General features: G+C 50.4%; 1 protein-coding gene across 1 annotated transcript; it reads left to right on the top strand.

Moving 5' to 3' along the window:
- The first annotated feature begins 539 nt into the window (after window positions 1-539).
- SPINT1 (serine peptidase inhibitor, Kunitz type 1) lies at window positions 540-18,450 on the top strand. Its single transcript, XM_010580087.1, has 11 exons — window positions 540-579; window positions 756-1,228; window positions 9,903-10,054; window positions 10,927-11,065; window positions 12,177-12,347; window positions 13,014-13,040; window positions 13,988-14,113; window positions 15,049-15,099; window positions 15,888-16,058; window positions 16,785-16,841; window positions 17,978-18,450. The coding sequence occupies exons 2-11, from the start codon at window positions 799-801 to the stop codon at window positions 18,169-18,171; spliced, it is 1,518 nt and encodes a 505-aa protein (XP_010578389.1). The 5' UTR covers window positions 540-579; window positions 756-798; the 3' UTR covers window positions 18,172-18,450.
- The last annotated feature ends 9,206 nt before the right edge of the window (window positions 18,451-27,656 follow it).

Below are 27,656 nucleotides of genomic sequence, written 5' to 3'. Positions count from 1 at the left end.
TGTCCTAAGAGCAGGGAATCCATGATTTCGAGATGCCGGCACCGGGCGTGAAACCCCTCACAGCAGCGATGGCAGTGGGCACTGTAGGTGCGGCTGCAAGGTTGACTCATTCGGGTTAGCGAGACCTGGGCTAATGGTGCTCCGTGCCACGCAGCGGGCCACGCCGGAGCGTGAGGGCTACTGCCGGAGGACACAGACCGCGTGCTGCCCGGCTTTCGGTGCCTTCAAAGCATCCTAAGCGTGGGGATGCAGCAAGCACCCGGCTGGTGGGATGCTCATCTGGAGTGGGTGCCCTTGCACCTGCGGGAGCCAGAACACCGCTCTGGGCTCCTACGGGGAGGGAGCCTTCCTCCCTTCACCAGAGGAGTGGAAGATGGTATCAGCCCAGCTCTCCTCCCCTTCCTTTTACGCAATTCAGCATGCAGGGGAGTGACTGGATTTTTTTTTTCCTCCTCTCTCAGGAATTGGTTTTCACTTCCTGCACTCTCAGTGCCTTTGTCTCCGCCGGGACGCAGCTGAAGGCTCACACCTGAGGGGGACAGCCTTTTCCCAGCATCGGTTTCACCAGAGACCACCCAGGTGGGGGGCCGAAAGCGCACGCCTGGGAAGGAGTTGCAGGGTGGGGGGGACACATTGGCCACCCCGGGGGGAGCAGGGACCTGGAGCGCAGCCTCTGCAGGTCCCTGCTCACCCCAGGGTGACACGCACCTGGACACCATCCCTCTTAGCTTCATCTATCTTCTCCCTTCCTTTAGGAAAGGATTAAGGTCTCAAGGCGGTGAAGATCGGGGCGCCAAGATGGCCAGAGAGAGTCCAGGTCCATGGCTTGTGCTCTGGGTCTGCTTGGTGCTGGCAGCGGACTTCGGTGAAGGACAGGAGGAAAAACCCTTCGGTGAAATGTGCCTGGAAGACTTTACGGCAGGGGTGCCAGATTTGGTGCTGGATACAGACGCCTCCGTCCAGAATGGAGCCACTTTCTTGTCGTCCCCCATGGTCCATCGGAGCAGGGACTGCATGAGAGCCTGCTGTAAGGACCCCGCTTGCAACCTGGCTCTCATGGAGCAGGTCCCGGGCACAGAAGACGACCACATCCAGGGCTGCTTTCTCCTCGACTGCCTCTACGAGCAGGCTTTCGTCTGCAGGTTTGCCAGGAAGATCGGCTTTCTCAACTTCTTGAGGAAGGACGTGTACGATTCCTACCTGGCAATGCAGGATCACAGATCTAATGGTAAGGTGCCCGTAATGGATGTGTGCAAACCGGGGCTGGGAGAGCACTAATGGCCACTGGTGCCAGCTCCTCCAGCCGTCATATGTGCAGCTGTGCTGCCAAATGGTTGGGATAAAGCGATGTTAAAGATCTGTATGGGTTTCTATATGTGCCTCTGCCACAAAGGTTTTCCCTAACTTTGATAAACTCACTTAAGATCTGTGCCTCAGTTTACCTATTAGTAAATGGAGACGGAATTGTTCTTTAACTTATTTGAAGGGGGTGGAGTGAGAGTTTACCAAACGCAGGCTGAGTTTTTGCTACATTACAATACAGAGAAAAAGGTATTGTTTTTCTTCTCCCTCCCCCCAGGCCTTTGAGGTTGGAAAGTGAAATCCTCTAAAAATCTACACATCACCGCATTTTAAAGGGCTGCATTAATCTCTTAATTGCTCAGGGGCTGGAGGCAGGACGCAATCCACTTACCTTTCATTTTGCCACAGCCTGAACCTTGTGAGCAGCAGTCCGGACGGTGAGGTGTCTGTCTCAGTATCACTCTGCTTGTTGGGGCTGGTCCTTGCTGCTGGGGCAGGGAGAGGGAGCAGCTGGGGGAGGCTGATTAGAAAACTCCCCCTTTGGAGGTGGGCCTCTCTTCCCCAATCCCTGGTTCCCTGCTCTGAAAGATTGCACCTGGACCCAGAAAACCAGGTGGAAAACAAACTAATCTGGAGCTGGCTGCTTGCCACGCGCTCTGCCACCTGCAAAGAAATGCAGTGTGTTCAGAAACGCTGAAAACACGGCAATTCCTGCTTTTACCTCCTTCTTCTGTGTTTTGGAGGAAGCCTAGCGAGGCTGGGATATCTCTAGCCTGGCTGGATCTTTGGCAACCATAACCGGTTTATTATATATGCCTGGGCAGGGCTGTTAGGGGATATCTGTATGGGTAATCCTCCTCACACCCCCTCCCAGCCTACCTGTGGCGGGGAAGGAAAGGATCTGTGAAGATGACAAGGGGAGCATCCAGGTGGGCACATGGGTTTGGGCTCGATGGCATGAGCTGAACAGGTCTTATATCTTCTGCTGGGATGTGCCAGCCTGTGAGCCTTGTAGGTGCTGGAGGTGTGAAATGGCACCAAACCCCACACTGACTGCTTTTGTCCATCCTAAATAGCAGTACTGGGGTTTCGGAGCAGGGCAGGGCTCCTCTGGAGCAGCCCTTGGGTGTTGCTGGTTTGAACAGCGATGTGGCAGAAGTGGTCCTCCTGTCCTCTGTCCCTCCTAGTTGCTTCCCACTGCATTTTAGGCCCTTCTGGTAAATCTCGATCTCACTGTTGCAGTAGTTGTCCTGCGTCTCCATTCCAGGCTCAAAATCCTTTCCACAGGAACCGCAGTTAGCGAGGAACCGAAGCCCACACCTCCAGGACTGGAGGTGGCATACTGGCAGCTGTCTGAACTCCTACATGCTTTGTTGTGGGAGGAAAAGGGAATGCATCATCTCCAGCACATCCTCATTTCACAAGATTAGATTAAAATGCAGTGTAGGGTTGAGCAATTCAGTCCCTTCACCTCTGTGGACCAGTGCCCTATACAAGGAGACTGCAACCCCCTCCTCCCTGAGCTGGTCCCAGGGCCTGGCATCGTGCGGGTCTCTAGAAAGTGTCCCTGGGTCAGTGAGCTCTCTGTGCCACCAGCAGTGCTGTGTGTGCCGATCCATGGCACCTAGCTGGAGCATCCCAGCCACCGATCCGCAGGTGCTGCTTTGCAAACCATCCCTAAATGCTACTTTTCACAGATGCTGCGGTGGAGCGGGAAGACCCAGGAGGGCTTATCAGTGAGAAGTGAAAAACATGCCAGAATGCTGTTAGGGATGCCCTGCCTGCCGAAGCGGGCATGCCCCTCCTCGCTCACGTGGGGTTTGCACCACGACACCGCTGCGGGTGTAGGAAGGGCTCGGTCCCTTCTACACCCTGTGTTTGCACTCTCGGAGGGTGCAGGGTGCTGGGCAGGTCTCCGGCTGTAGTGACAGACACTGGGAAGCTCGCTACTTGGTGTTTGGATCAGGCTGAGATGTTCATGTTGTGCTTCGGTGCGAAGCACGTTTACCTCCTCTCCTGGAATTCTGAGGCATTGTCTTTGACTCATACCAAACGCTTTCTGCATCAGCTTGAATGACATCAGGGGGCTGGCAGGAAAAGAGATAAAGGACCCTTACTGTTTATGAAACCAGAGCTGAAAAGGACTTATTTTACTGGGGAAATGGCAAATAATAACAAGGGCTAAATCAGACCATATGAGCTGGGCCCTCCTCCTCACAGCAGCTGATGAGACGCTTAAGAATGCAGATCTCGGTTTTGGCTCAGATCCAGACAAAAAAATCCAAACCAAAACCCAAAGCCCTTCCAGCTGTGGTGCTAGAATTGGGTCCACGCAAGGAGGAATGGGACTGTCTGGGCTGGAAGGTGGGTGCCTGGAAGCCACCAAGGGGGAGAGGGGAAGGGCACGAGGGTGCAGGTGTGGGAGGCGAAATGAAGGAGCCTCTGGGCACCGAGCGTGTCCACCTGGCAGCATAGGGAAGCTCTACGGCATTTTTGCTTCCAGACTTTTGAGGATGCCTGAAGAGGCCGGGTGAAATGAGTGTTAAGGAAGCTGTTTTCAGCATTCAGTCAGGTTTTCCTCCCAGATGTTTGTAGGCAAAAAGATCTTGGCCCAGGTTTCGGACTGGAGACAAAACTTTCTAGTCTTCCTGCTGTTGTGCTGTATCACTGTTAAAATGTGAAGCTCTGTGGCTGCTCTGGAGCCCAGATTATTGTCAACCCCCTGAGACTGGCTCTAAAGGTCTGCAGGAAGCTTATATGCTGCTTTATCATCCATCCCTTTCCTTTATGTGTTGCCGTCAGGTGTCCTAGGAGCCTTTAGGGTATGCCCATGTGGCAATCCTCAGACATTCTCTGCAATAATGAGGGTTAAAAGCATGTTTTCTCTAGTGAATAGTGAAATATATATGTAGTGATCCCAGTGGGTGACATTAAACAAAAAAGCGACACGTTGCAAGACCCACACTACTACTAGAGGGAGCAGACCCCTTGAATTAAGAGGTTTATATATGTTCAGGAAGAGACTAGGTAACACTTGAAAGAGGGAGCACAGCTGGGGCTGCTAAATGGGAAAATTTAATTGTGGAGTGTTTCCGGAGCCTGATGGAAGTAGCTGAAAGCTGGGAGAGTATTACGGGGGAAGCACTGTGTCTGCTTGCCCTGTTCTTGCTCTTGCTTGAGCATCCACAGCCAGGCTGTTGGCAAACTGAACACAGGACAGACGCACCCTTGCTCTAACACGCTGTGGCCACTCTTACGGTGTCATGACTTCAGAAAAACCTGTGGGCGCAGGCAACAATGAAAACAGCTGAAATCTAGCTTTTGCACATCATCTGAGTGCATTTTCAGTATTTTGGAGAACAAGAGCTTCCGAGTCCTTTATAAGTTCGTGACGACAGCTTGGCTCTGTCTCTGGCCTGCTCCAGCTAACGTACAGCCCGAAGTCTCTGATGTTACTGTTAAAAGGCACTATCCTCTTAAATGATTCCCCAGCCTGAACTTTGGTGCGAGTTTTCTGCCTGGCTCATGCGGGAGGGGCAGGCTCACCATGCACTTTATTGGTAATAATGGAGCCCAGTGTTTAAGTAACTACCCTGAGCTTATTCTGGTCTAGGCAAACCAGTTCTGGGTGTGAAACTGGAAAATAACCTCCCTGAACCTTTGTCCGTTTCTTGAACTGGATCTTTTGTGGTGGTTGTGAAATGCTCGGTGACACACTCTTCCTGTTGAACGCGGGGCTTGTGAGTGGGAGACGGGGAGGGCTGGGGAACCCGCAGGGTTCAGGATGGGTCTGCTCCTGCCTCACCGTGGAGAGAGATTTGCAGGTTAAAACTTTGGTAATGCATTCAAAAAGGAGAGCTCCCTAAGTTCGAAGCTCATCCATCTTCAAACGTTTTGTCCCGCGCTGGCTTCCATTCTGCGGGCACAGCGCAACTAAAACGAGCGGTGCTGGGATCTCATCCAGGGCTGAGACGGGTCTGGTCACTGGTGTCCCCTTGGCTGGTGTTGCTCAGCCCGGAGCCAGCTGCTCGTCCTCCAGCACCCAGCTCAGGCCAGGAGAGGGGGAAATTGGATGTTCAGTACCTGCATCACAGATTCAGAGGCTAATGTATACTGGCAGGGCCCTTGGAGACCAGCCAGTCCAGCTCCCCGCTCAGAGCAGGCGATGAACAGCTTCCACTCACTGTGAAACTACTGTTTGTGATACAGAATTTACTGAAGTGCTGCATGTTGTGGCTACCTCATGTCATGGCTCTGGAGCTATCTAAGGAGACTGGAGTAAAAAAAGGATCTTTACTAAAATGGCATGAGGATGCACGGGAGACTCTTTCCCTCTGCCCACTAAAGCAAATCGGACTGGTTTCCCACACCCTGAGGAAGGATGGAAGGAGCCTGGGGCAGCAGCAGATTGCATTAATCTGAAAATATAATCCTTTCAGTTGTGCTGTATTGTTTGAGAGAGGTTAAGTTGACCTGCTGTGTGCACCTCCTACAAACCACTGTAGAAACCTCTAGAAATTAATGCTGAGAGCTGCTTGGCTCTGCATAAGTTTTCCAAAAACTATACAGCTTTATCGTGACTGCATTTGCTGCCCAGCCAGGATGAATCCCTACAGAAAGAACCTGTATTTCTCTTTCTCCAGGCAATGTGTTGCATTGCCTTGTTCTCTTCTCTCTCCCCCTCCTCAGACAAATTAACACTGTGGCATCAGCACTTTCCTTCCTTACCTTTGCCTGTTACTACGGAGAATTTTCTAGTGTCGATGGGCGAGATTTGAATGAACTCTCCCTGAAAGCTGTGCATTTTTGAATGAATTCTCCGAAGCAAGGTTAAGAGCAAAGCTTTAGCGTTTGTGGGGAGAACCAGGCTGCTGCCCACCCCTGCCCACCCGCTTTTGCAGCAGGCAGGCTCAGCTGGCTTCTGACGCTTGAAATCTCTGAGGTTGCATGTCTCATGGACGCTGGAATTTGGGTGGCCTCATTTCTGCTCCTGTCTCTGCTACCGGCTTGCCCAGTGGCTTTTGTCCCCAGCGAGGTCCTTCCCTTTGCAGTGCCTCAGTGTCCCCGGCGTAAGCCGCGCTTATCCCCTTTGTAATCTGCTCCTGCCAACGCAGACAACAGCGGGCAGTAAGAGCCCCTCGGTGACCATGAGAAAGCTTTCCAGCTCTTTCCAGTGGCAACCTCAAATCATTCTGAGGTATTTTCAAGCATTGCTTTATAGTCTCAAGTACTTAGGGTGTATCTGCATGAGCACTGGAATGGAGGAAATCTGGTTTTCTGTGAATTTGTGTCCTGAGGGCAAAGGCTGATATCTGAGCTCCAAAAGAGAAATCCCCCAACCGGGAGCTTTGCAAGTGCCTTCTGCTGTGGGATTTGACTGGTGCCCGCATGTTTGGAGAGCGAGGTCCCTAGTGGGGTCTCTTCCCCCACTTAGATGCTTGCTTTTGCAGCCCTTGTAGGAATTTAATATCTTTTAGATTGGTGGTCCCCCATCAACTTTGGTTCAAGTTTACTCATTGTTAGAGGAGTAACCAGACAAACCACTGACTGCATAAGCCTTAAAACTAGACAAAATTTTTAAAAAAGCAAAAAACAGGGACTGAGGCATGAATACACTGTGAGTCGTATAAATTTGTTTTTAAGTGTTTTGGATTTACTCTATCAGGCTTTTCTCCAGGATCATAAAGAAAAGATATTTCACCTTCCGACATATTTTATAAATGGAAGTGGAAGTTGTCCCTTAATGATGTGACTCCAGGAGTATGTGTTCCACAGTAGAGAGCACGACTCAGAACAGCATCATAAAGCTTTAATCTCCCTGTTAATTACAGAGTTTTACAGCGGAAACTTTCCAGAGTCAAAAGAGCATTATAGCAAAGGTAACTTTCATTTTTCAAACAGACTTTCAGGGCAAAACAAACTGAATGGAGAATCTTCCTTCTATGAGCAGTTTGTTGATACTCATTCCGCCTCAGTCAGCACTTGGTTATGAAGCTCAGGTGGAGAACAGCCACATTCCCACTGAAGGCTTCACATAGTCAGTGTAGCAGAAATACTCCACAGTCACTGAGCTTTCAGACATCCTAAGGAGAAAAGGGAGAGACTTGAAAATGAAGTCCTTCATTTCTAGTGGGAGCTCCTCCCTGGCAGTCACCGCAGACAGGCAAATATTCTGACTGTTTTTCTGGAGGTGAGGAGGGCCAGGGAATTGGCTAATCAGAGATGGGATCTGGAGAAGTCGCTGACCCACTGATCAGAACTGAACTTTTACTTCATTGTGCAATCCACAACCCAAAGTAACTAAATTGACCTGTGGAGAAATGTTTGGCCTGCAATTATTATTTTTTTTATGTGCACATGCTTAAAAATGTCAAGGAAAAATATGATTTGGAGTTGTGAGTTAATGATCAGCCTCTGTGTTGCTGAAGAACTGGTCTTTCCCTTGTGCAATGGCACCCATCTCCTGGGCTCACCCTGGCAGGAGGGTGGCAGGGAGCAGGCTGCATTTCTCCCTGGCAGGCTCACGGCATTTGCCTGGCAGGAATGCCAGGAACGTACCCCCTTTCCAGAGCTTGTTGTGCTGTGTACAAGGTGCCTGTGGGGCTGTTTTCCCCTGTTCAGTTGGGAAGGTGTTGCCAGTTCGAGTCATGGCTTTCACCAATGAATGTTCTCATGGCAAGACCACTTGAAAATAAAGCAAATCTCCATTTAGTTGTTCTGCTGGCCCTGCTCAAAACCAAGAGGTGCCAGGCTCTCTCGGCCCTGCTTGGTGTCTTTCAGCAGTCTTTGGGCCTGACTGAGACAGGAGGCATCACGCTGGCTTGCAGCCCTGAGGACGAGTGGCAGGGAGGTGTGCCTCACCCAAGGGTGAGAGGACACCAGGGTGGGCATCCCTGCTTGTGTCCTCTTCCTGGCCTCTTTCAGGCCAGCTGGGTCTCCCCTGCCTAATTTTGGTGGTTGGATCAAGCTCAACAATACGAGCTCGATCCCGGATTGTTCCCACCCAATACTTACATGAAAAGATGGAATAAAGAGCGCGCAGACCGGTGCGAGAAATGTAACCAGAAGCCCCGCAGCTGCACAAGTTGCAGCGGCTGACCATTTCCCATACAATAAAACTGCAGCCCCATCAGCCTGGGGTTGAGGGGGGGTACGCTGCAGGTCTGGGGAGCAGGCTGCAGGGGCAACCTCAGAGGGCTCGTACGCACATACCCTCCCCAATTCTGCAGCCAGAACAGGCTGAGCGCAATCCTCAAGTGTGTGAACAAGGAAAGGTTTGTTTGCCTGGTGACTTTCTGGTGGCAGCAGCATTTGTAAGACCAAGGATAGAATGAATATGTCTTCATTTGATAAAAGATACTAGAAAATAGAAGATTCTGGGTGGATTTGTGGTAACTGATCTGGAATATGTGTAGCAAAGCCCTCTATCCTACTGAATTTAGTGATGAAAGAACTAAAAAGTAGGTTGTTTTGCATGTCAGGCTTGTTTGTATACATGACTCATATTAAAGGTCCCTTCAGTAGGCTCTAGAAAGAGTCAGCAGCTGGGACCTGAATCCAGAAACACTCAAAGAGGAAATTAGGAGCAAGTCTACAACAGTGAAAATAATTAGCTGATGGAGTAGTTTTCTGAGGGGTTTGGGCACTGATCCTCTTCTTTGGTCACAGTTGATGTAACAGTGTAATGGTAGAGTGATTTATATCTAGCTTATAAATGACGATCGACGCCTTTACAAAAAACTCAGGCTGAACTTGAACATTGAGTTTTGGACCTGATACAGGTGCTACCAGGTGGAGTTTTATGGGCTGAGCTATGCAAAAAGCCTGTGAGCAGAGACGTTCAGGCCAAAATGAGTTATGAGTCAGGCTCAATAGTGTCATTGTGTAGGCTGTTCTTGCTGGCACGGGCAGGGATCAGTTTTCATCTCTTACACTTACGGTCTGGAGAAGTGTTTCATGGATTGTGGAGGCTGCTGGTAAGCTAATCCATGGAATGGCATAAAAATAATGATCTCACGAATGGCACTTGTGTGCTTTTTTTAAGGCGTGCATGTCAGAGAGTGGGGTGGAAGATGAGGTGGAGGAGGGATATTTCCCATCCAAATCCCGCATTGCATAGGTCTGGTTAAGTATGCTAACACGGTGCTTAGAGATGGTGGTAGGAGTGATAAGAGTCGGTTCCACATTCTTCAACACCCACATCAGGTCATCTCCCTAAGCGAAGGGTGGAGATGGCTCTGTGCTGTTTTGCGAGGATGTGGTCCGACGGTCAGAAGCACAATGGCTGTAGCCACAGAGGCACCCTCTGACCGTGGTTCCTGTGGGCAGAAGTGACCAGGGAGCCAACTGGCTCAAAGGCACTGCCAGAGCGGGTTGCGGAGTTACTAATTTAGTCAGGAGGGCAGTAATAACGGTATTGATTGCCTGTTGCTTGCTCAGGCTGCAAGAAGCACAGCCATATAAAAGTGTTTTCCTTTCAGTGGTTGAAGTCTGTATTGCTTTAGCCTGGAGGAATCGCCCTCCCTTGCCTTCCTGTAACGGAGACAAGGACTGGACCCTTCAGCCTCTAACCCGAGCCTTGTTCTGCATTCCTTCTGCAGATGACCATCCTCCAATAGCCCGCACTGGCATGGACATGAGGGTGCAGCCGGGCGAACCGGTGATGCTGAGAGGCACAGAGAGCACGGATGACCGAGGGATAGTCAGCTATGAATGGAAACAGGTCTTCGGCGACCCCTCCGTGGAGATGAAGGTAGGGAGCTGCAGGAAGGAACCAGCTTGCTCAGTGTCACCTGTGGGCTGCACTAGGTTGGGCTCTCACAGCCACTGACTTAGAGGTCCCCTTTTCCTTCCCTCCTCAAGTCCACCCACGAGCCTGTTCCCAAAAGTTACGGAGCACTCCTCATGGTTGCCCCCACCCTCTCGCACACTACTGGCACGTGGCATTTCTGGGCCTCATCAGGTCTCGGGCTCCCTGCAGCAGGGTGCCATCTCAAACCTTCCTGAGCAACACCTCATCCGCCTCGGTGGGAGCACCTGAGAAGGCAGCATGGAAGCGGAGGCCCAATATTGTTAGCAAATATGGGGAAAAAGCTTGTGTCAATACTATCACAGCTTTCTATTCTGACAAAATGATTCACTCTCTTTTAGAAACCTCTTGACACGCAAAGAAATAGGCACTCGTTTCCATCTCTAAAACTAAATATACTTATCATATTAAAAATGAAAGAGTATATATTTCTTAAATACACCTAGCTTATTCCCTATGTACTAAGTAAATGATTCATAATAGGTTTTATTTTTAAAAAAGTAAAATAAAAACTACTGGTATTTCAGTCCTCTCCCAAGATTTTTATTTTCCCTCATGCCTTCATAATGCCCCAAAATATGAAGTATCTAATTACGCTTGTGGTACTCTTTCTCTCTGCTACTCCAGCTGGGTACCAGCCCAAGAATTTGGGGGGATTGTATAGCACTGAGACATTTTTCATGCCAGACATCTGCTTGGGGGTTTGCAGCCAAGCTCCTTTCTTCCTGATGCAGGAACATGGGCCTTGCATGGCTTCGCTTATTCCCTCATTAGAAGTACCTTCTTCTGCATAAGCCTTTCTCTTCCATTCTCAGAAGCACGAAGAAGATCAGGTAGAAATCTCCAACCTACAGGCGGGAACTTACATCTTCCAGCTTACTGTCACAGACACTGCACAACAGCAAGACTTCACCAACATCACCATCATGGTGCTGAATTCTGAGCAGACTGAAGGTGAGCCTGAGCCCACGGATGTCCAGCTGGAGTCCCCAAGCCTGGGTGCTGCTCTGGCATTAATGGTGCTCTTCTCAGAGGGGTAGATGGGAAAAGAGCACAACCAAGAGACCGGATTTATATGTCAACTTTTCCCAGTAAAAGCCTGCACCTGACCCGTGGTGGAAGGTCTCTGCATTCATAGTGGTCTATTTTAGGGTTTTTGCATCCTCTTGCAGAAGAGGTGGCCTGCAATAACCCCATCCTTTCTGCATGTCATTGCCCTGTGCTGGGTGATGCCAGAGTGGCTGAAGCCCAGGATGCAGCTGAGGGTGTAAGAGGAGAACCCGAAAGGTCTTGTTGACTCCATGGTTTTGCTGTGAAGGCCCTAATTCCCTTAAGCCGCAGGGTAGGTGGAGCCACCTGCATGACATTCAAAGTGTCCCTGGCTTTATTTATGTGTTTTACTTTAATGGCCTTATTTAATGATCAAAATGTTCAGCACTACAAGTGCATTAGGAGCAAGGACAAATGGTTGACTAGTAGCTAAGCAGGGAATTTCTCCTCCTACCACAGATACCATAAAAATACAAGAACAGCCATGTCAGGTGACACTAATAGTCTGTCCAAAATCCAGTATACTGCATCCAACAGTGTCCAGAGGTTGATACTTTGGAAAGTGTACAAGAACATGACATGCTATCAGTAAATTCCTACTATGCTTGGCTAGTCCCCAAGGAATTTGCAGCTGGGAGATTTCTTTAAGCAGAAGATTGTTTCTTTGTGTTTAATAGCCATGGATGAATCCCTTTTTGACCTCATGCAATCTTTGCAGGGCCGCAACATCCTGAAGCAAGGAGTTTCACAGCTTAACTATGTGCTGTGTGGAGAAGCAGCTCCTTTTGCTTTATGGACGTGGCACCTTCTAATTTGATTTTGTGACCCCGCTTTTCATATAAGAAAATATATACCATGATTCCCTACTCACCTTCTCCATGCCACTCAAGATTTTATGAATCTTTCAGACTAGTGTCCACACTGTTGACAAACTTTCCTTTGGAAGATATTCTCCTTTGTCTATATGAAGGCAAAGCAAGCTAACCAGAGCCGTTTATGTTAACTTTGTTGATAGAGCATTGTTTGAGTCCTAAGAAGGTTGGTTGGTGTCGGGGGTCTTTTCCACGTTGGTTTTACAACCCGACCCTTCAGCAGTGTGAGGAGTTCATTTTTGGTGGCTGCAAGCCCAACAAGAATAACTACTTACGGGAAGAAGAGTGTAAACTCGCCTGCAAGAATGTTAGAGGTGAGTCTACTTCAAAAATCTGCCCCCTCTTTCTCATAGGGTTGGGACGACCCTGTGGGCAGGTACTGCAGCTTTTTATAGATGAAGAGTCCTAGTCGTACACTACCAACATATCTGACCCAGCCCCTGGAGCCCTGCTCCCCCGGTCAGTGTCCCTGGTGTGTCTCCGGCTGCAGAAACCCTCACCAAACCTTCGTGTCACATCTGAAACCTAAATTCAGAGGGTAGCATTGTGCTGGGGGGGAGCCAGAAGTGCTTCACTGCCAAAATGAAATTAATCTTCTCCCTTGGCACCCTCGTAGCCAAGGCTGAGAATGACTTAGTGCTGCCTCAAATAAATGGGCTGAGCCTCTGCCAGGCCCTTTGCAGTGCACAGCTTAAGGAGGAGGCAAAAGCCTTGGAAAAGAAAGACTATTTGGGAACGGTCCAGGTAGTGGCGTGAAGGTCCCCTGTGCTTCTCCAGGCTTGACTCACGTGGGTGCCTCACTGCTCGTCTGGGGTCTCTGGGTGGTGGACACCTGTATTTCCCCTCCCTAACTCCTACAGGGTTTGCTTCCAGAAAATATGCACTTCTTAGGTGATCTATGAAGGCAATATAAAGCTGATCTTGAGCTGACAAAATGATGTGGTGGTAATTTTATTTTATTTTTCCCCTTGTCTCTTCAGGTTCTGTTGGTGGGCGACAACAACCAGGTGAGCCTCCTGCACCACTGTGTAATCCTGCTGTGAGCTCAGGCTCAGTGTCTCACGTCCATTCCTGTGGCTTTTGATTAGCACTCAGTCAGCGGGGAAAGTGGGGCACTGGAGACTAATTTCTTTACTAAGCCTTTCACTTTCATGTCATAGGATAATTCAGGTTGGGAATTACCCCTGGAGGTCATCTGGTCCAACCCACTACTCAAAGCAGGGCCAGCTTTGAGTCACATTGGGTTGCTCAGCTTTGGGTATCTCCGACAAAGGAGATTTTACACTTTCTCTGGACAACCTGTGCCAGTGTTTGATGACCCTCATCATAATTTTCTTCCCTTTATATCGAATTACTTTCCCTTGTTACAACTCGTGTCTGTTGCTGCTCGTTCTGTTACTGTGCACCTCCAAAATGAGTCTGTCTCTGTCTTTTCCATAACCCATGCCAGGTTTTGTGCTCCAGCCCCTTGCTGAGTCTCTGCTGGATTCACTCCAGTATGCCAATGTCTTTTGTGCACTGGGGAGCTCAGAACTGGGCACAGTACTCAACACTTGGGTCCACCTCTGGAGCAGACGGGAATAACCACTCCTCTCCATTGGCTCTCGCAGCTGGGTGTGCAGGTTTCAGTTTGTCTTTCCTAATTTAATCCCCCATGCTTGGGAAATGTCTCCATATTCCTCCTGAGTAGCTCATTCTTGCTTCCGCCTTCTGTGTACTTCTTTTTTGAGAGGAAGCATGGCTGTTCCCAGAGCAATGTTTCATTTATAAACAAGAAATGATTTTTTTTCTTTTTTTTTTGAGTCCAGAGTGGTACTGAAGGGAGACCTTAACTTACCTGCCTTGTTGCTTGTTTGCCAGCCCTATCAGCAGCTTTTAAGTCCTTCATAAAGCATCTGTGTGGCAGGGAGAAAGAATGAATTTTAATGAGCTGTCTGAACTGTTTCTGACGCAGTGTGCAATGGGAACTGTCAGTCCCCCTTCTTCAGGTGCAAGGATGGCTGCTGCATTGATGCCTATCTGGAGTGTGATGAAACTCTTGACTGTGCTGATGGATCGGATGAGATGTATTGTGAACAATGTAAGTACTTCAAATTCTGGCTTAGACAACTTAGTATCTGCCCAGGGATGAGTGCAATGTAAGTCACAGGTGTTGACGCAATGCTTTTTGATGCCTTCTGTTCTTATCTCCTGACCCTGCGTTACCTCTTTCCACAGTATTACATTTGCAGGTTTTGCCATCTCCCCTATCTCTGCTGACTGCAAGAGGTGATCATCTTTCTGGGATGTTTCCTGCCTCTTAAATACTCTTCGACTCTCTTCTCTGCACCTGTCTGTAAGACTTCAGAGCCTGTTCTCCCCTCCCCTTCCAATATTTTTCTCACTGAATGACCTTACCTGCTCTCCTGGAGTTGGGAGATGAGAAACGAAACCATTTCTCCCAGTCTGTCCAGTGTCACAGTCCCCTTAACATCCTCACGTTATGCTAATGTAAATGCACAGTGGTGAGCAGCCCAAGTCTGCAGTCCCTCCTCCCTCCCTCCCTCCGTCTCTCCCTCCCTCTTCTGACAGAATTCCCATAATCTCTTTCCTATATGTGGGTGTTTTGTTGACTTTTTAGGTTGCAAGCATACGATTCATCTCTCTTGCCCTCTCTCATATCCTACAGTAGTGCTCTTTCACACTTCTTAAAACCTGGAGTGATAGCAGTTTCCCCATACTTCTTGATGAAAAAAACCCCCAACCAACCAAGAAGCCTTTGTTTTCCTTAGTTTTGTCTCTATATTTGTGGAACAGAAATTGGGAATAGTTTCCCTTTAGTACGTTTTATTTTTCCCATGTTCCTCTCATAGCTTTGAGATATTTAAGAACTTCAAATTATATCTCCCTTTCCCTGGCTTGTGGTAGCAAAGGAATGTGCAGGAAAGCCCTGTCTGCCCATGTCTGCGTGGACAGAGGCATTCTTTTGTATTCAACTGCTGGGAGATGTTTTAACATGAAATGTTTCTCTTGCAGATGCTCGTGAGTTCAATAGACTGCAGAAAATCAATGTCACACGTAAGCAAGGTATGTACCATCAGCACTTAGGCTGATATCTACCAGCTTTTGTTTTTTTCTTCAGTCTGTTGACTGGTAAAACTGCTTCTCTGTATAATTCCAAAAATGGGTGTAGCATCTGGGTAGTCCCTGTACTAAAAATGAGCAAGGGCCTGTTCTCAGACCTTGAGGACAGCTGTTTATAGCAGGCTTTCACTCTCCTGCCTAAACTTTTTCCACCCAAGCAGGTTTCATGCATATTGCTTGTTGGGCACAGTATCTGGCCTGTACAAAACCCCGCAGCACTTTTTTGGAAATAGTGCAAACCAAAGCAGCGTGGGGGACACAACAATGGCATAATACGAGTAATCATATGCCTGTGCTTGATCCCATACCTTTGTTTTGTTTGTACTAACGTAGACGGTGGCACTGCCACTGTGCTAAAAGCATATATCCCAAGTCAGCTTAAATGCAGCTTGCTTGTAGAGGAGACCCAAGCCAAACTGTGGTTTCTGTGTGTCCAGGCTCTTCATGTTCCCTTCTGCCTCCTGAGGAGGACAGGTCGTTTCTGCAGGGGATTGAATCCAAGGTCTAGCACGACTGCACGCTCTGATGTTCCTTTTTCCGCCTTGCTAGTAGGGTTTATGGGCAATGCCAGTTTGAGCAGTTGGCAACTGGGCAGCGGGGACCCGAGAGCCACTGCTCTGGTCATGGATTCCCTCTGCCATGGTGCTTGTGCTCTGCTGTTGTGAGCAGAAAATGTTGCTGCTCTGGGAACACACTGCTTGGGCTAAAGCACCTCTCCCTTGCTTTGCCAGGTCACTGTGTGGACTTGCCTGATACTGGACAGTGCACCGAGAGCATCCCCCGCTGGTACTATAACCCGTTCTCTGAGAAATGTGACCGCTTCACCTATGGGGGCTGTGGTGGCAACGACAACAACTTTGAAGAAGAGGAAGACTGCATGAAATCATGTTCAGGCATCACAAGTAAGCAGACATAGTGAGGGCTGGAGTTTTACTGATCAAACTATGAAAATAACTCCAGATTAAATTCTGTGGTCCCAAAGAGACAGTGACTTGGGAGCTTTCCGTCAAAGCAGCTCTGCCGTCAAACCCTGGCCATGCCTCACAGCATTCTTCAATGTGACCAACGGCTTACAGGGAACCGTGTGTATCTACGGCATCTTTCTGCAATGCAGCATGTCATTTCTCACAGCTGGAAAACATTTTGGGTGCTGACGTTGAAAAAGGGACAGAGGAGGGTGACAAAACTAACCAGAGATATGGTAGGGCCTCTCTAAGGAGAATCTAACTTTCTAGCTTGGCTCCAGTTCTCCCCAAGTGGGAGGGGAGAAATTAAGAAAATCCTCAACGACACATATTAGGCAGAAGTTTTAAACAAACAAGAGGGAAAGGTTTACACTCTAGAGCTTTGTATGTGTTGCTGTGGAGGCCAACAGCTGAAACAGGAGGAATTCTGCCAGACTGTATCTGTTAGGAGGCAAACTGTTGCTGCTTTTCTGAAGTGCCACCCCCAGCTACAATGTGCCTCCCGGCCTGCCCTGAGAGTTCAGTACCACGGCTGTCAAGAGGGATGCTGTATGCATTCAGTCACTTCAGAGCACTGGAAATATGCTCCTCAGAAACCTGTCTTACCCCTTGTTCCTAGCCTTCTTTGTTAAACTTTTTCCCCTCTCTCTGCTCCCATTTCAGAAGCAGATGCCATTGGCCGGAGATGGGAATCATTTGAGTCCCAAACTGCTATCTTAAGTGAGTAACAGTTTTTCCTGCAGATCTTGCTTGTTGCTTTTACCCTGTCCTGTAAAAGATGTTGTCTTTTCTTGCAAATAATAGCCTTCTCTCCCACCCCCCTTTTGAAGCTGTGGGAGCAATGTGGGATTTGTGGGATGCTAGCAGTGGCAAGAGATGCTTCTATGCACTGTGCCTCGGTGGTCCCATTTCTCCTTTGTCTGTGACTCAGTAGCTCATATCAGAGGCTCCTGATTTTTCTTCCACTAACTTGCATGAATGCTCCACTGTTCAACATCAAAAAATGGCACATAAAATTCTTCCTAAGGGCCAAGTTCACATAAGGGCCACTAACTTCTGCACGAAAGAAGGCTAAAGTGGGTATGTTGGGTGCTAGACTGTGGGGAAATCTGAAGACCCTACACACCCTCTCTACAACTGTAAAGAACACCAAAGCTATCGAATTACAAGTTCTTAAAAGAATATCACACTAAGGTTGGTGTCCTTTCACCACAGAGCTGTGAGGCCTCTTTCTTCAGCAGAGAACTGAAATTATACTCTTCTGTTCTTCAACCCTAGAGAGTGATTTAATCTTCAAATTCACACCAGCTCTCAAATGCATCACGTTTGACCATCTCCACTGTTGATGGCAGGAGATCGGTTGGCTGTAGAAGACCAAGTGCTCACAGCACTGCTGTGAGTTCTTTCCCAACAAACCCAGCCTGTCCACCATAGCTCACTCCGACAACATTATCCCAGCCAGGAGGTGCTTTCTGCGACCACCCCTTGGTGGCCTTCCTGTTGACATGTGCAGCAAGGCCAGTGTTGCAGAAGGGCTTGATATTCATAGGAGCATCAAATGGCCAAGCCTGCTGAAGTCACCGAATAGCCTTTAGAGGGCGTGGTGCATCCGGGAAACGATGGGAACTATAGTTTGGGGGAGACCGGCTGGCTATACCCTGGCCATACCCTTATGCCTTCCTTCTTCTTTGCCAGTTGTGCAGTGACCACCCTGCTGTCGGGCCAGCTATCGCCCACCTCTTCTCTTTGCCAGCACAGCTTCTGCAGCAGCTTTTGTGCTCGCTTCTTCCTCACCGCTCCTGCTGCATCAGAGCTCGTGGAGCAGCCCTCCTAACCTGTTCACGTATCCCCCGCAGGTGCCTTTGAGGTGGTGATTGCCGTGCTCCTCGGGATCTGCATCATGGTGGTCCTGGCAATCATCGGCTACTTCTTCCTGAAGAACAGGAAGAAGAGCCGCCGTCGTCAGCCGACCACCGCTACCAACTCAACCCTCTCCACCACAGAGGACACTGAGCATCTCTTTTACAGCAGTGCCACCAAACCAGTCTGACCTACGGGCTCCCTCTCTCCAGCCCAGCACTGGGGCACTCCCAGAAACTTCTGGAGTTCTGTTTTTAGACACAGGCCTGTGCCTGAAGCACACTTTCTCTTTGAAGACATTTGTAGCATGAGGCCAAGATCTAGCCATGACTTGGCAGTACTAGTGTTTGTGATTGTCTTGGCTAAATGGCTGCTCTGGAAAGTGAAGATCTGGGAGCAGTTTGCTGCTCTCTGATGTCTATCCTTTCCTAACCTCAAACAATCCAGTGAAAACTCTGAATGACATCTTTCTTCCTGCTCAGACCTGGAGCACAGCTCCACTCAACTTACTGAAGGACCCTGGGACTGGATCTGTGTAGCATTCATGTGGTGGATGGTGCTAGTTCACCAGAGCCAGAAATTTTTTGTTTGCAGTGCCACTTTCTTCCACCCAACCTCATATTTTCCTCCCTTCCCCCCAGTCCTCTGCAAGGTGGCTCTACAGGCCAGCAGTCCTCCTGGTCGTGGTGAGCCTCTTGAGGGCTGTGTGATTCACGTAACCGTCTGGCCTGTTCTGAGGGCTCTGGAACACTCCAGTGGTTCCTGTTTCCGAGATGGAAGGAAACAGAAATACTTGCTTTAATCACTAGGGTTTGCTTTTTGACATAAAAGCACACCTAGATTTTTTTCTGCCTGGCTGCCGTGTTGCAGTCTCCTGTGTACAGTATGTATCTGCCATTTTCTCTCTGTAAGTTGCCCGGGTTGCTTTTCCAGTGTTCAGTCTGACCCCAAACACCTTGACAAAATATCTATTTATTCTCACATGAAATGAAAGGAAATGTCCCTACTCTTCCTGATGATGGTGAGGGCAGGGTGGAAGGACCCAGCTCCCTCGCAGCTGGACCTTTGCTGCAGCTTTGATTTTCCTATACTCTCCTCCGAGCATGTAGCCTGACCTGAGCCCCTGGCATCCCTCAGAGCACAGGAGCGGGCTGGGTACCGCCGGCTGATGTCCCCAGGCTTCCTCACTCCTGCTGGCCCAAATCCCCCCGGGTGCAAGATGAGCCCAGCCCCGGGAGGTCCAGAGCTCATCCCTGGCCCCCTGGCAGCATGTGATATCCCCACTTTGGTGAGATCCCATGTGTTCCCCTGTAGGCTATTTGCAGTGGGGTTGTGTACTGCTGCATCTCTGTTGTCCAGGCTTGTACCTCTGGGAGCTGAGGACTTCTGGGGGCAGAAGCTGCTATTTCTGAAGTGCCTGGTATGCCTTGTCGGCTGTGGGGTTGGCACCGGTCCCTCAGCTCCTAGCGCCCGCTGCTTTTGGAAAGCTCCTGCTGTGACGAGAGAGGAAATGGGTGCGTGTTTGTGTGTGTGTGTGTGCGTAAGAAGCAAAAATCTGTGAACAGATTTTAGTTCCAATGCTTGGACTCTTTCAGGGCCGAGGGCAGAGTGGCTCTGGAAGGCTCTGGTGAAGCCATGCCCGGCTCAGGGCACGGCTCAGGTCTTCTCGAGCGCAGATCCAGGAGAGCTACCTCGTTGGGCCGATGCCTGGGCTGGAAGGGAAGAAACCACTGCCCATAGCCTGCTGGCAATCTGACTGCATGCTTCTCCCCATCACAGGCATCTGCCTCAGTGTCCCTGGGGCTGGTCAGATTCCTCCATGGCTTTTCATGACCTGTCTCATATAATTTCTTCCATCTCTTTGTTTTTCCCACAGCCTATCATGGCCTATGCAATAAACCTAACATCTTGATTTTTTTTTTTTTTTTTTTTTGGGGCGCTCCCTCTGGTAATAAAAAGGAATTGTTTGTCTTACCTGACTTGGGAGTGGTGTCTGAGAAGCAATGACCCGCAGAGGGGGCAGGTACGGTTCCCATGCCTGCTATCTCACACCCTTTCATCTGCCCAGACTGCGGTAGCTCAGGGGGGAGCGCTCGCTCGGGTGTTGCTGCAGCAGCAGCAGCAGCGGTCCCATGGCTTGGGGAGGGCTGGGAGCCGGGCATGCAACGTGTGTGGATACCTGGAGAGGCAACTACTGTGTGAGGTGTGCTGGGAGTGAGATCATTACCCACTAAGTCACCCAAGAGAGCAAGGCAGGGTGTAACCTGAAACTGGGTTCCAGCTGGTCAGACTGGTTTGGGGTTTGGGTCTGAAACCAGAAGCAGACACTATCCTTCAAAGAGGAGTTGCTCTAGCTGTGTCTCCAGGCTGGTGATCGCTCAGGCACTGCAATGTAAAGTTAGCTAAATGTAAATTTAGCTAATTGGCAATGGATACGTATGGGAACCAGGCGAACCTGCCCCTGCGTCACTGACCCGGCAGCGCTGGCCTCCAAACGCTGCTCCACAGTGGGAAGGGTTTCTCCTCTGCGCTCTGCTCGGGGCTCTGGGGTTTGCTCTGTCACTACCACCTCTCTCTTCCCCCACTCTACACCAGCTCTCCCATCCTGCCGTTTCCAGCTACTTATGTCTACGTTATCCCCTATGTCCCCTGAAGAGCTGCCCCAGGAGCCGCTCTCTGCTGAGCCGTGCTCTGCTCGGCTGATGGGGTCACCAGTCCCGGCACGGCACGGGTAACCCCAGGTGTGAGAGTGCTGTTTGAAACCAAGGCTGCTTCTTGATAGTCTCCAAAGAGAGAAGGCTACGCGTATTACAGTCTTTTTCACTTAAAGCACATCTTTCTGTCTCCTGGTGTTAGCCATAGCCCTGGTGCAGTCTGCAGATCCAGCCTCAGCCTTCCCCTTTGCTTTGCAGCTTGCAAAGCACTTTCTCCTTCTCCCCAAAAAGCCGGAGGGGAGTAAGAGGGGGTGAAGGGGCCGTACCCCGCTTGGCACCCGGTGGGCACCCTCTGCTGCGAGGGGAGCTGCTGCCGGCTGCAGGGGGGACGGGGGCCACGAGCGGTGCCCCCATTTCGGTACAACGGGACCCAGGGAGGCTCAGACACGCAGCTGGCACTGTGCCTCACACCCACACGTGTAACCGCGCAGGCTGGGTGTCTGCATTCCCCAACTTTTACCGAGTGGGGTCACCCGGGCTGCGCCAGCAGCGACAGCGTGGGGCGGCTGGGGAAGACCTTGCACCCCTGCACCCCCCGGGCATCCCACCCGCCTTTGGCCCTTGCACCCCGTCTGCGGGGGATGGCTTGCCCCCCACCAGAAAGAAGGGTTTCTGCTCTCTGGGAAATCCCAGCTCTTTAAAATGGGTTTGTTTTTTCAGGCAGGAAGCAGAGCCCAGATTTTGAAACATTCTGCAAAATTAAAATCCTTCTCCTCAAAAAAACGGAATTGAAGACCGCATTGCTGTCAGCTGATTAAGAAACATGTTTCGGTGAAAACTGAGCTGCCTCGTTTCACTTGTTCGTGCCTGACGGTGAGCAAATCCTTGCCATTCCCCCGGCGGTGGCCCGAAAGAAGCAGTTATGTGAAGCATTGGTCATTTTTGGGCAGAGCTGCTCCTCCTGGCGCGGAGCTCCCCACCGCAACCCCCCTGAGCCCATCGCCCCAGCGCAGCCGCTCTGTTGGTACGGGAGGCTGCCGGGGGGATCTAAGACTGGCCCTTTGTCCTTGCAGTGGGTGCTGGCAATGCCTTCCCCACCCAGGTCAGTGTTTTTGAGGGGGTCGTTTGTAGGGTTTACAGAGCCAGGCTCCTGCCAAGCCCCCGGAGCTGCTGCCCACAGGGCTGCTCCGCCGAGGGGAACCTGCTGCCTGTTTGCGAGTGCCCCGTCTGATTTAGTGGTGGCCTCCATCTCTGCGGAAGGAAGACCATAGATTCTCTCATCCCTTCCTAACCAGCAAAGCTTTTGACCCACCTTTGTTCCCACCATCAGGAAGGAGGGCTTGCCCAAACTTTTGGCCGTGTTAATCCCAGCGGGCTGGGGGGGACCTCAGGCTTTGTGTGGCTGCCGGGCTGGATGCAGGAAGCATTAGCTCACTGATAAATATCGGGTGTCTCCGGCTTCCCCGTGGCACAATGGCTCTGCAGATAAACACAGCAGCCACCCCGGCACGACAAGGGATGGCTCCACAGTGGCAGGCCAGAATATTGTCCCCTGCACAAAAGCCACAGTGATGTGATACTTTCTGATAAGTTACTTTAGCTCTCCAGCCTAATTTATCGCTTAAGGAAGAAATTATTTTGGCTTTGAGGTCAAACAGTTCATTCAGGTTAAAAAGAAAGCTCTAAAGCTGGAGGGAAGGAGGAATGGGATTGTCTGCAAGCTCTGCATAATGTAAAGAGAAATCTTGAATGTCATTCCCCTCTGCCCTTACTCCAAGCATTAGGAATGACCAGACTTGCTCCTACTGAAGTGTGCTTTGAGCTTCTTAAACAGAGCAGATGCAGATTTGAAGTGCCATGGCTAGGCCAGAATGTGGTAAGCAAACATTGCTCACTAAAGGACTACCCATGTGGGAAATAGCTTGTGAAAACTTTCCAGACACTCTTTTTTTCTCCTTGAGGACATGGAGAGACAATTGGAAATGCTCTCCCTTGGTCGTCAAGCACAGAACTGCATGTTACTGTAATAGCTTATAGTCACAGAGAAACATAGCCAGCTATAAAAATTATAGCACATCTGATCTCTTCTGCAGCATGTAAAAGGGCATGGAGGAACCTTTCTGCGAGGCAGCTTGGCTGACCAGTGTCACGGGGAAATGAGTGTTTCCTGGGCAAGCTGCCACCTGAGGCGTTGACAGAGTTTCCGTGGCCCTTAGTCAATGGTTGCCTCTCTGAGATGTCCTCATCTCCTGCTGTGTCAGGAGTTTTGAAACTCACCATCGGTTCCTGTAACAGCTCTAGGAGATTTCACCCAGGCCAGAACCAACATTTAATTACCATCTTCGCCAAGTTGCCCAGAGCCAGCCTACATGAGAGGATATACAAAATGACAGCGAGCATTTGACAGGAGCTGCAGAGGCCAGGAGCCCTGCTGGAGCCAGGCAAGAAGAGGGGAAATTTTCCACAACTCTCGGTGCAGACAAAGTGTCTGTGCCTTTGTTCTCTGCCCTGACACACCTGACCCACATGCCGGCTGCTTCAGGATTGTTAACAAATATTTGTGACCGGTCTCCAAGTGAAGCATTGGCCCAGGAATTTGAGCTGCTGGGACTCCCCCAGCCAGAAACTCTGCTTTAAATTTAACAATAGTGTCCCTCTCACGTAGGCATCACGGGAACCCTTCTCTCCCCCAGCTGCACCCCCAAGGGGGACCCGAGCTCTGCTGCCTGCCGCCTTGCCTGCGCCTCCACCGCTGGCTGCCGGCTGCACTGCTGCATTTTTTTATTCATTATGGGGTTATTGTCCAGCCAGAGCAGCTGCCCGGTGTGGTTTGCCAGCTCCTTTGAGATGTCCACAAGAGGGGGCAGCAATATCTTAATATCCCACCAGGTGTTGCCTTGGACACTGTAGTGTCAAACCAGCAGGACATTGTGCCCTGCTGGAGTCGGGTGCTAAGATGTGACATGCTCTAGGTCTCCATGAGCTCCATAAGATGTGAGATACTCTTCCCTCCCGCCCCGTCTATGGTAATGTTGTGGTCCATTTAGTTGGAAACCTCATAGCCACCTGTAAGGCAGGGGAGAGCTGATACAACCTTCAGAAGAACAGAGAACTGACCTCAGGTCTCCCAAGCCCTGGGTCTGCTTCCTCGTGGTTTTGTATGGGTTATATAGAGTCAGGCCCAGCTCCTGGGGTCACCAGTCCAGCAGCAAAAACTTGCCAGTGAGACTTTAAAAAAAATGCATGTGGGTGCTTCTCCCTCTTGTTTTTTTAATCTATTTGGATCAGGTTCCCAGATTTTTTTGCTGACTTATACTCCTACCACCAACACACACACTATGTTTTGAAAGAAATAGATTTTTTCCTGTAATCAGAGGACTCCGGGCAGTAGAGCCTTCATCAAAATCAAAGCAAGCCGAAACAGTCCTTTTGTAGAATGTCATCAAATTTGGAAGCTGGTAGTCGTGTCTTCCAAGCCTCACCACACAACCCTTTTCTCTGCCTTGAAGGCAGCTGCAAATCTGTATTAGAGGATGAAGGGGCACTTGTGACACACTTGAGGAGGCTTAACGACAGCGGTGGATGCTCTGGGGAGCTGTGGGGTTGTTGCATGGACCATGTGGCTCTGCAGCCGAGCAGACGGGACCTGCTGCTGAAGATGCAACGCTCTTATTCTAATGTCCTCACTAGAGGTTTTTGGTGCACAAAGTTTCTGTTAAACCAGTTTGAACTGGTTCTCTCTCGTATTTAGAAACTATCCCTGCTTATGCTGTAGAATTACACCCTGTCAACACATCTTCCTTTCCCTCTTATCCTAGTATTTTGGGAGAGGGGGAAGTCTTTTCCCCTTTACCCCAAAGCCTGGGTTAATCTGTTTTAAATGAAAAACAGATTTGCCCAGGAATTGCCTCTTGCCTGACATGTCTTCTGCTCACTGAGCCTTCCACCACCCCTCTGCTGCTCAGCCATGCAATTTCCACTCTCCTTCCACTTATCTCCCCGTTCAGCTGCTAAGGGACCGATCAGAGACAGGATCTGCTCAGAGCACAACCCTGTAGATAAAGGGAAGAGCTGGCACAATGTGTGTGCCCAATATCATTCTTCCCATCGCCTTGTATAGGCACATTCTCAGCCAGCAAGGCTTTATCTTCTTCCTTTTCTGTTGCATTCCCATCACATTACTGTCTTAAGCACGCAAAGCTGTAAAACCCATGCAAATAGCTGGTCATCGTGAAAATGAGTAAGCATCTGAAGGACTCTGCTTGGAAATAGTCAATGTAACCAGACACTGCCATTTGAATACTTAAAGTGTTGTGTACTGGGGAAACTTCCACTGTTGGCCAACCCTGGGGCAACTGGGTGAGCTCCAAAAGGAAGCCCAAGTACCAAGAAAATAGCTATTTGTTTTCATCAGTATTTTTTCACCCCTAGGCTCCTCTTCCCCTGCAAGGCCCTGGGTGCAAAGAACTGATTTAAAATCTTGTGTGCTGTACCTCACAGCTGATTTTTTACAGTCCACTGCAGCTTCTCCCCGACTGCTATATGTGTCTGTTTCCATGCACTGAAGATGAGCTGAGCTCCATCGCTTGGGTGCTGATCCTCGTATCTCCAAGCACCAGGCAGGTCTGCTTGGTGGGACAGGCTGGAAAGGATGTTCTGATTTTCTGCTAGGTAAGCTTTCCACTGGGCTGTTCCTCTGTGTTGGTGGGAGCCTCCAGCCAAGGGTGCAAGACAGGGCAGGACCCCCGGGTGAGCAGCAGCCTGCAGAGCTGATGGTAAAAACTGAGCCCAAAGGAGCAGCTCACCATTACAACTCAGTCTGTCCTACAGCTAGCCCCTGCTGAAGGGGTAGTCCCACGCTCCGGCTGCTTTCTTCACATTAGCACTGCTCGCCTCCCCGAAACATCCTGGCAAAAAGCTATTCGCTTTTCAGGGATTTGTTTTCTGCTAGTGCAGCTCCTTGAACCGACTGCCCAGGGCATCAGCTGAGCACCAGCGCTGGCAGGAGAAAACCTACAGGAGCAGGCCTTGGAGAGCATCTCTGAGGGAAGCTAACCCAGAAACGTCAAACCATACCCGTCAGCCCTGACATCTCCCCTAGCCCTGCACGCCCCGGCTCTACAGCACCGGACCGAGGCTCTAGAAAACCGCATCCAGCTTCTGCTTGCTGTCCTGCAAGTCACATCCCTGCTTGGCGTATCTCTTCATCGGCAGATCGGGAGCCTCCCAGCCCTCCCCGTGGTTCGGAGAGCTTTCCCTGGCGCCGTTTGCCGCGGGGCTGGTGTCTGGGGCAGACGGCTCGCTGGCTGTCCTGCCTTGGCCCACAGCACTAGGGCTGAGGGGGCCGGGAGTGCTGCCCCAAACTGCCCTCCTCTGCCCTTTCACATGGACCCGCAACCTCATGAAAGGCTCCTTCTTCCCCATGCCCTCCGGGCTTTCTGTAAATTGCTTCATCCAGCTGCTGAGAAAAGGGGGCTTTCCCAGCTTTCATTTATTCCCCACTGCGTTCAGGTTTATGTTAATTGTGCGTGATTAACTGGCTGTGGGCTGGAAACTCTTCTGACAGCCTGTTCCAAGGAGGCCGTGAGGAAAGAGCCGGGAAACGGCAGTGGTGAAACCCGCATGTAAAACTGCAGAAGCTTCTCCCTTGAGCCTGGATTTTGGCAGCAGGAGGAGTGGGCTGCGACAGCCTGGGAGCACAGGCTCAAGCAGAACCTGCATTTGGGGCAAAAGCGGCCACTTATTTTGCATAAGTCACCTGAAGACCGCAGGCCAAGGACTGCCTGGCAGGGTTGTGCAGGTGACCATCAGTAGGTCAGGAGAAAAGCCTCTCCCAGAGCCAGGAAAGGACGCCCTGAGCCCTGGCTCACAGGGTCTGCATCCCTGGAACCATGCACTCCGACGTTTCATCCACTCAGTCATTGCATCGTACGTAAAGCGGGTACAAAAGGCCACTTGGTCATCATTTCCCTCTGGGTGAAAAAAAAGTGGTGCTAGCACTTTTTTTTTTTTTTTTTTGGTAGCTCTGAAGAGCTCGGCAGGTTTCTAGGCTGGAGGGAACCAAGCCCTGTGCCCCTGCTCTACTCCCTGCACCCCGGTGAAGTTCCTCCAGAAGGTTTTTGTAGCTGAGGTTCTCGCAAATGTCAGACGACCTGCAGATTGGGTACTTGAGCTTACCTTCCCTTGCTTTCTTCAGCAGGACAAAGCAGAAATGCACAGTCATTGTCTGCAGACCTTGAGAAGTAACCGGGGAAATGAGGATGGTGGGGAGCACGGGATGCTTGTCCTTCCCTGGGAGATAACTGTCTTACCTGACTCCGTCCAACTAAAGCCCTTTCTACTCCATAGCTCCTAATGCCTTTTCCTCCTGGGATGGCCTAATTGATACATAACTCATGAAATCCAGAACAGTTAACCTCAGTTTGTAATTGGCTTTGGAGTATGCTGCTTCTGTTTCAAAATGGAGAATGGCCCGTGTGCCCAGGTGTTTGCTATTTTAATCGAGCGCTGCCTCTTCTCACCGAGCTCAGAGCTTGGCCAGATCCTTATACTCTGTAGGGCAGGAGAAAGGCAGATGTTCTGGATATGGGGAGTTGTTTCTCTTCTGTAAAGAGGGGATGACGCAAAGCTGCAATGACTTGTGAATATACCTGGTCCTGTCACCAGCCCCTTTCGGCAACCAGATGCACCCCGAGGTGAGCCGCAGAGATCACCAAATCCTCCTCTGTCACTGTCCCACAGCCGGTTGTTTCCCAAGCCCTGCAACAGAGACGTCACACGCGAACAAGCATTTCCTCTCCGGAGCCTCTTCTGGTGCCGGCGCATGGGCCTTGGGCAAGGGCTGCCAGCCGAGCGACGCGCTCATCGCGACGTGTCTCAGCCACCTCCCCTCCGCAGGAACACCACCGGCAAACAAACCCCGCTCCCTCGGTGCTGCTCCGCGCCCCAGATCCCACTGCAGTCACTGGGCAGACTGGGCTGTGGTCAGGTGGCGGGCAGGTAGAACCAGTACCCGAGGCAT

The sequence above is a fragment of the Haliaeetus leucocephalus genome, unplaced genomic scaffold (genome assembly GCF_000737465.1).
Source record: "Haliaeetus leucocephalus isolate CR32 unplaced genomic scaffold, Haliaeetus_leucocephalus-4.0 Scaffold696, whole genome shotgun sequence".
Classification (NCBI taxonomy): domain Eukaryota; kingdom Metazoa; phylum Chordata; class Aves; order Accipitriformes; family Accipitridae; genus Haliaeetus; species Haliaeetus leucocephalus.
The sequence above is the reverse complement of the archived record's forward strand: the minus strand, read 5'-3'. Positions and strand labels throughout refer to the sequence as shown.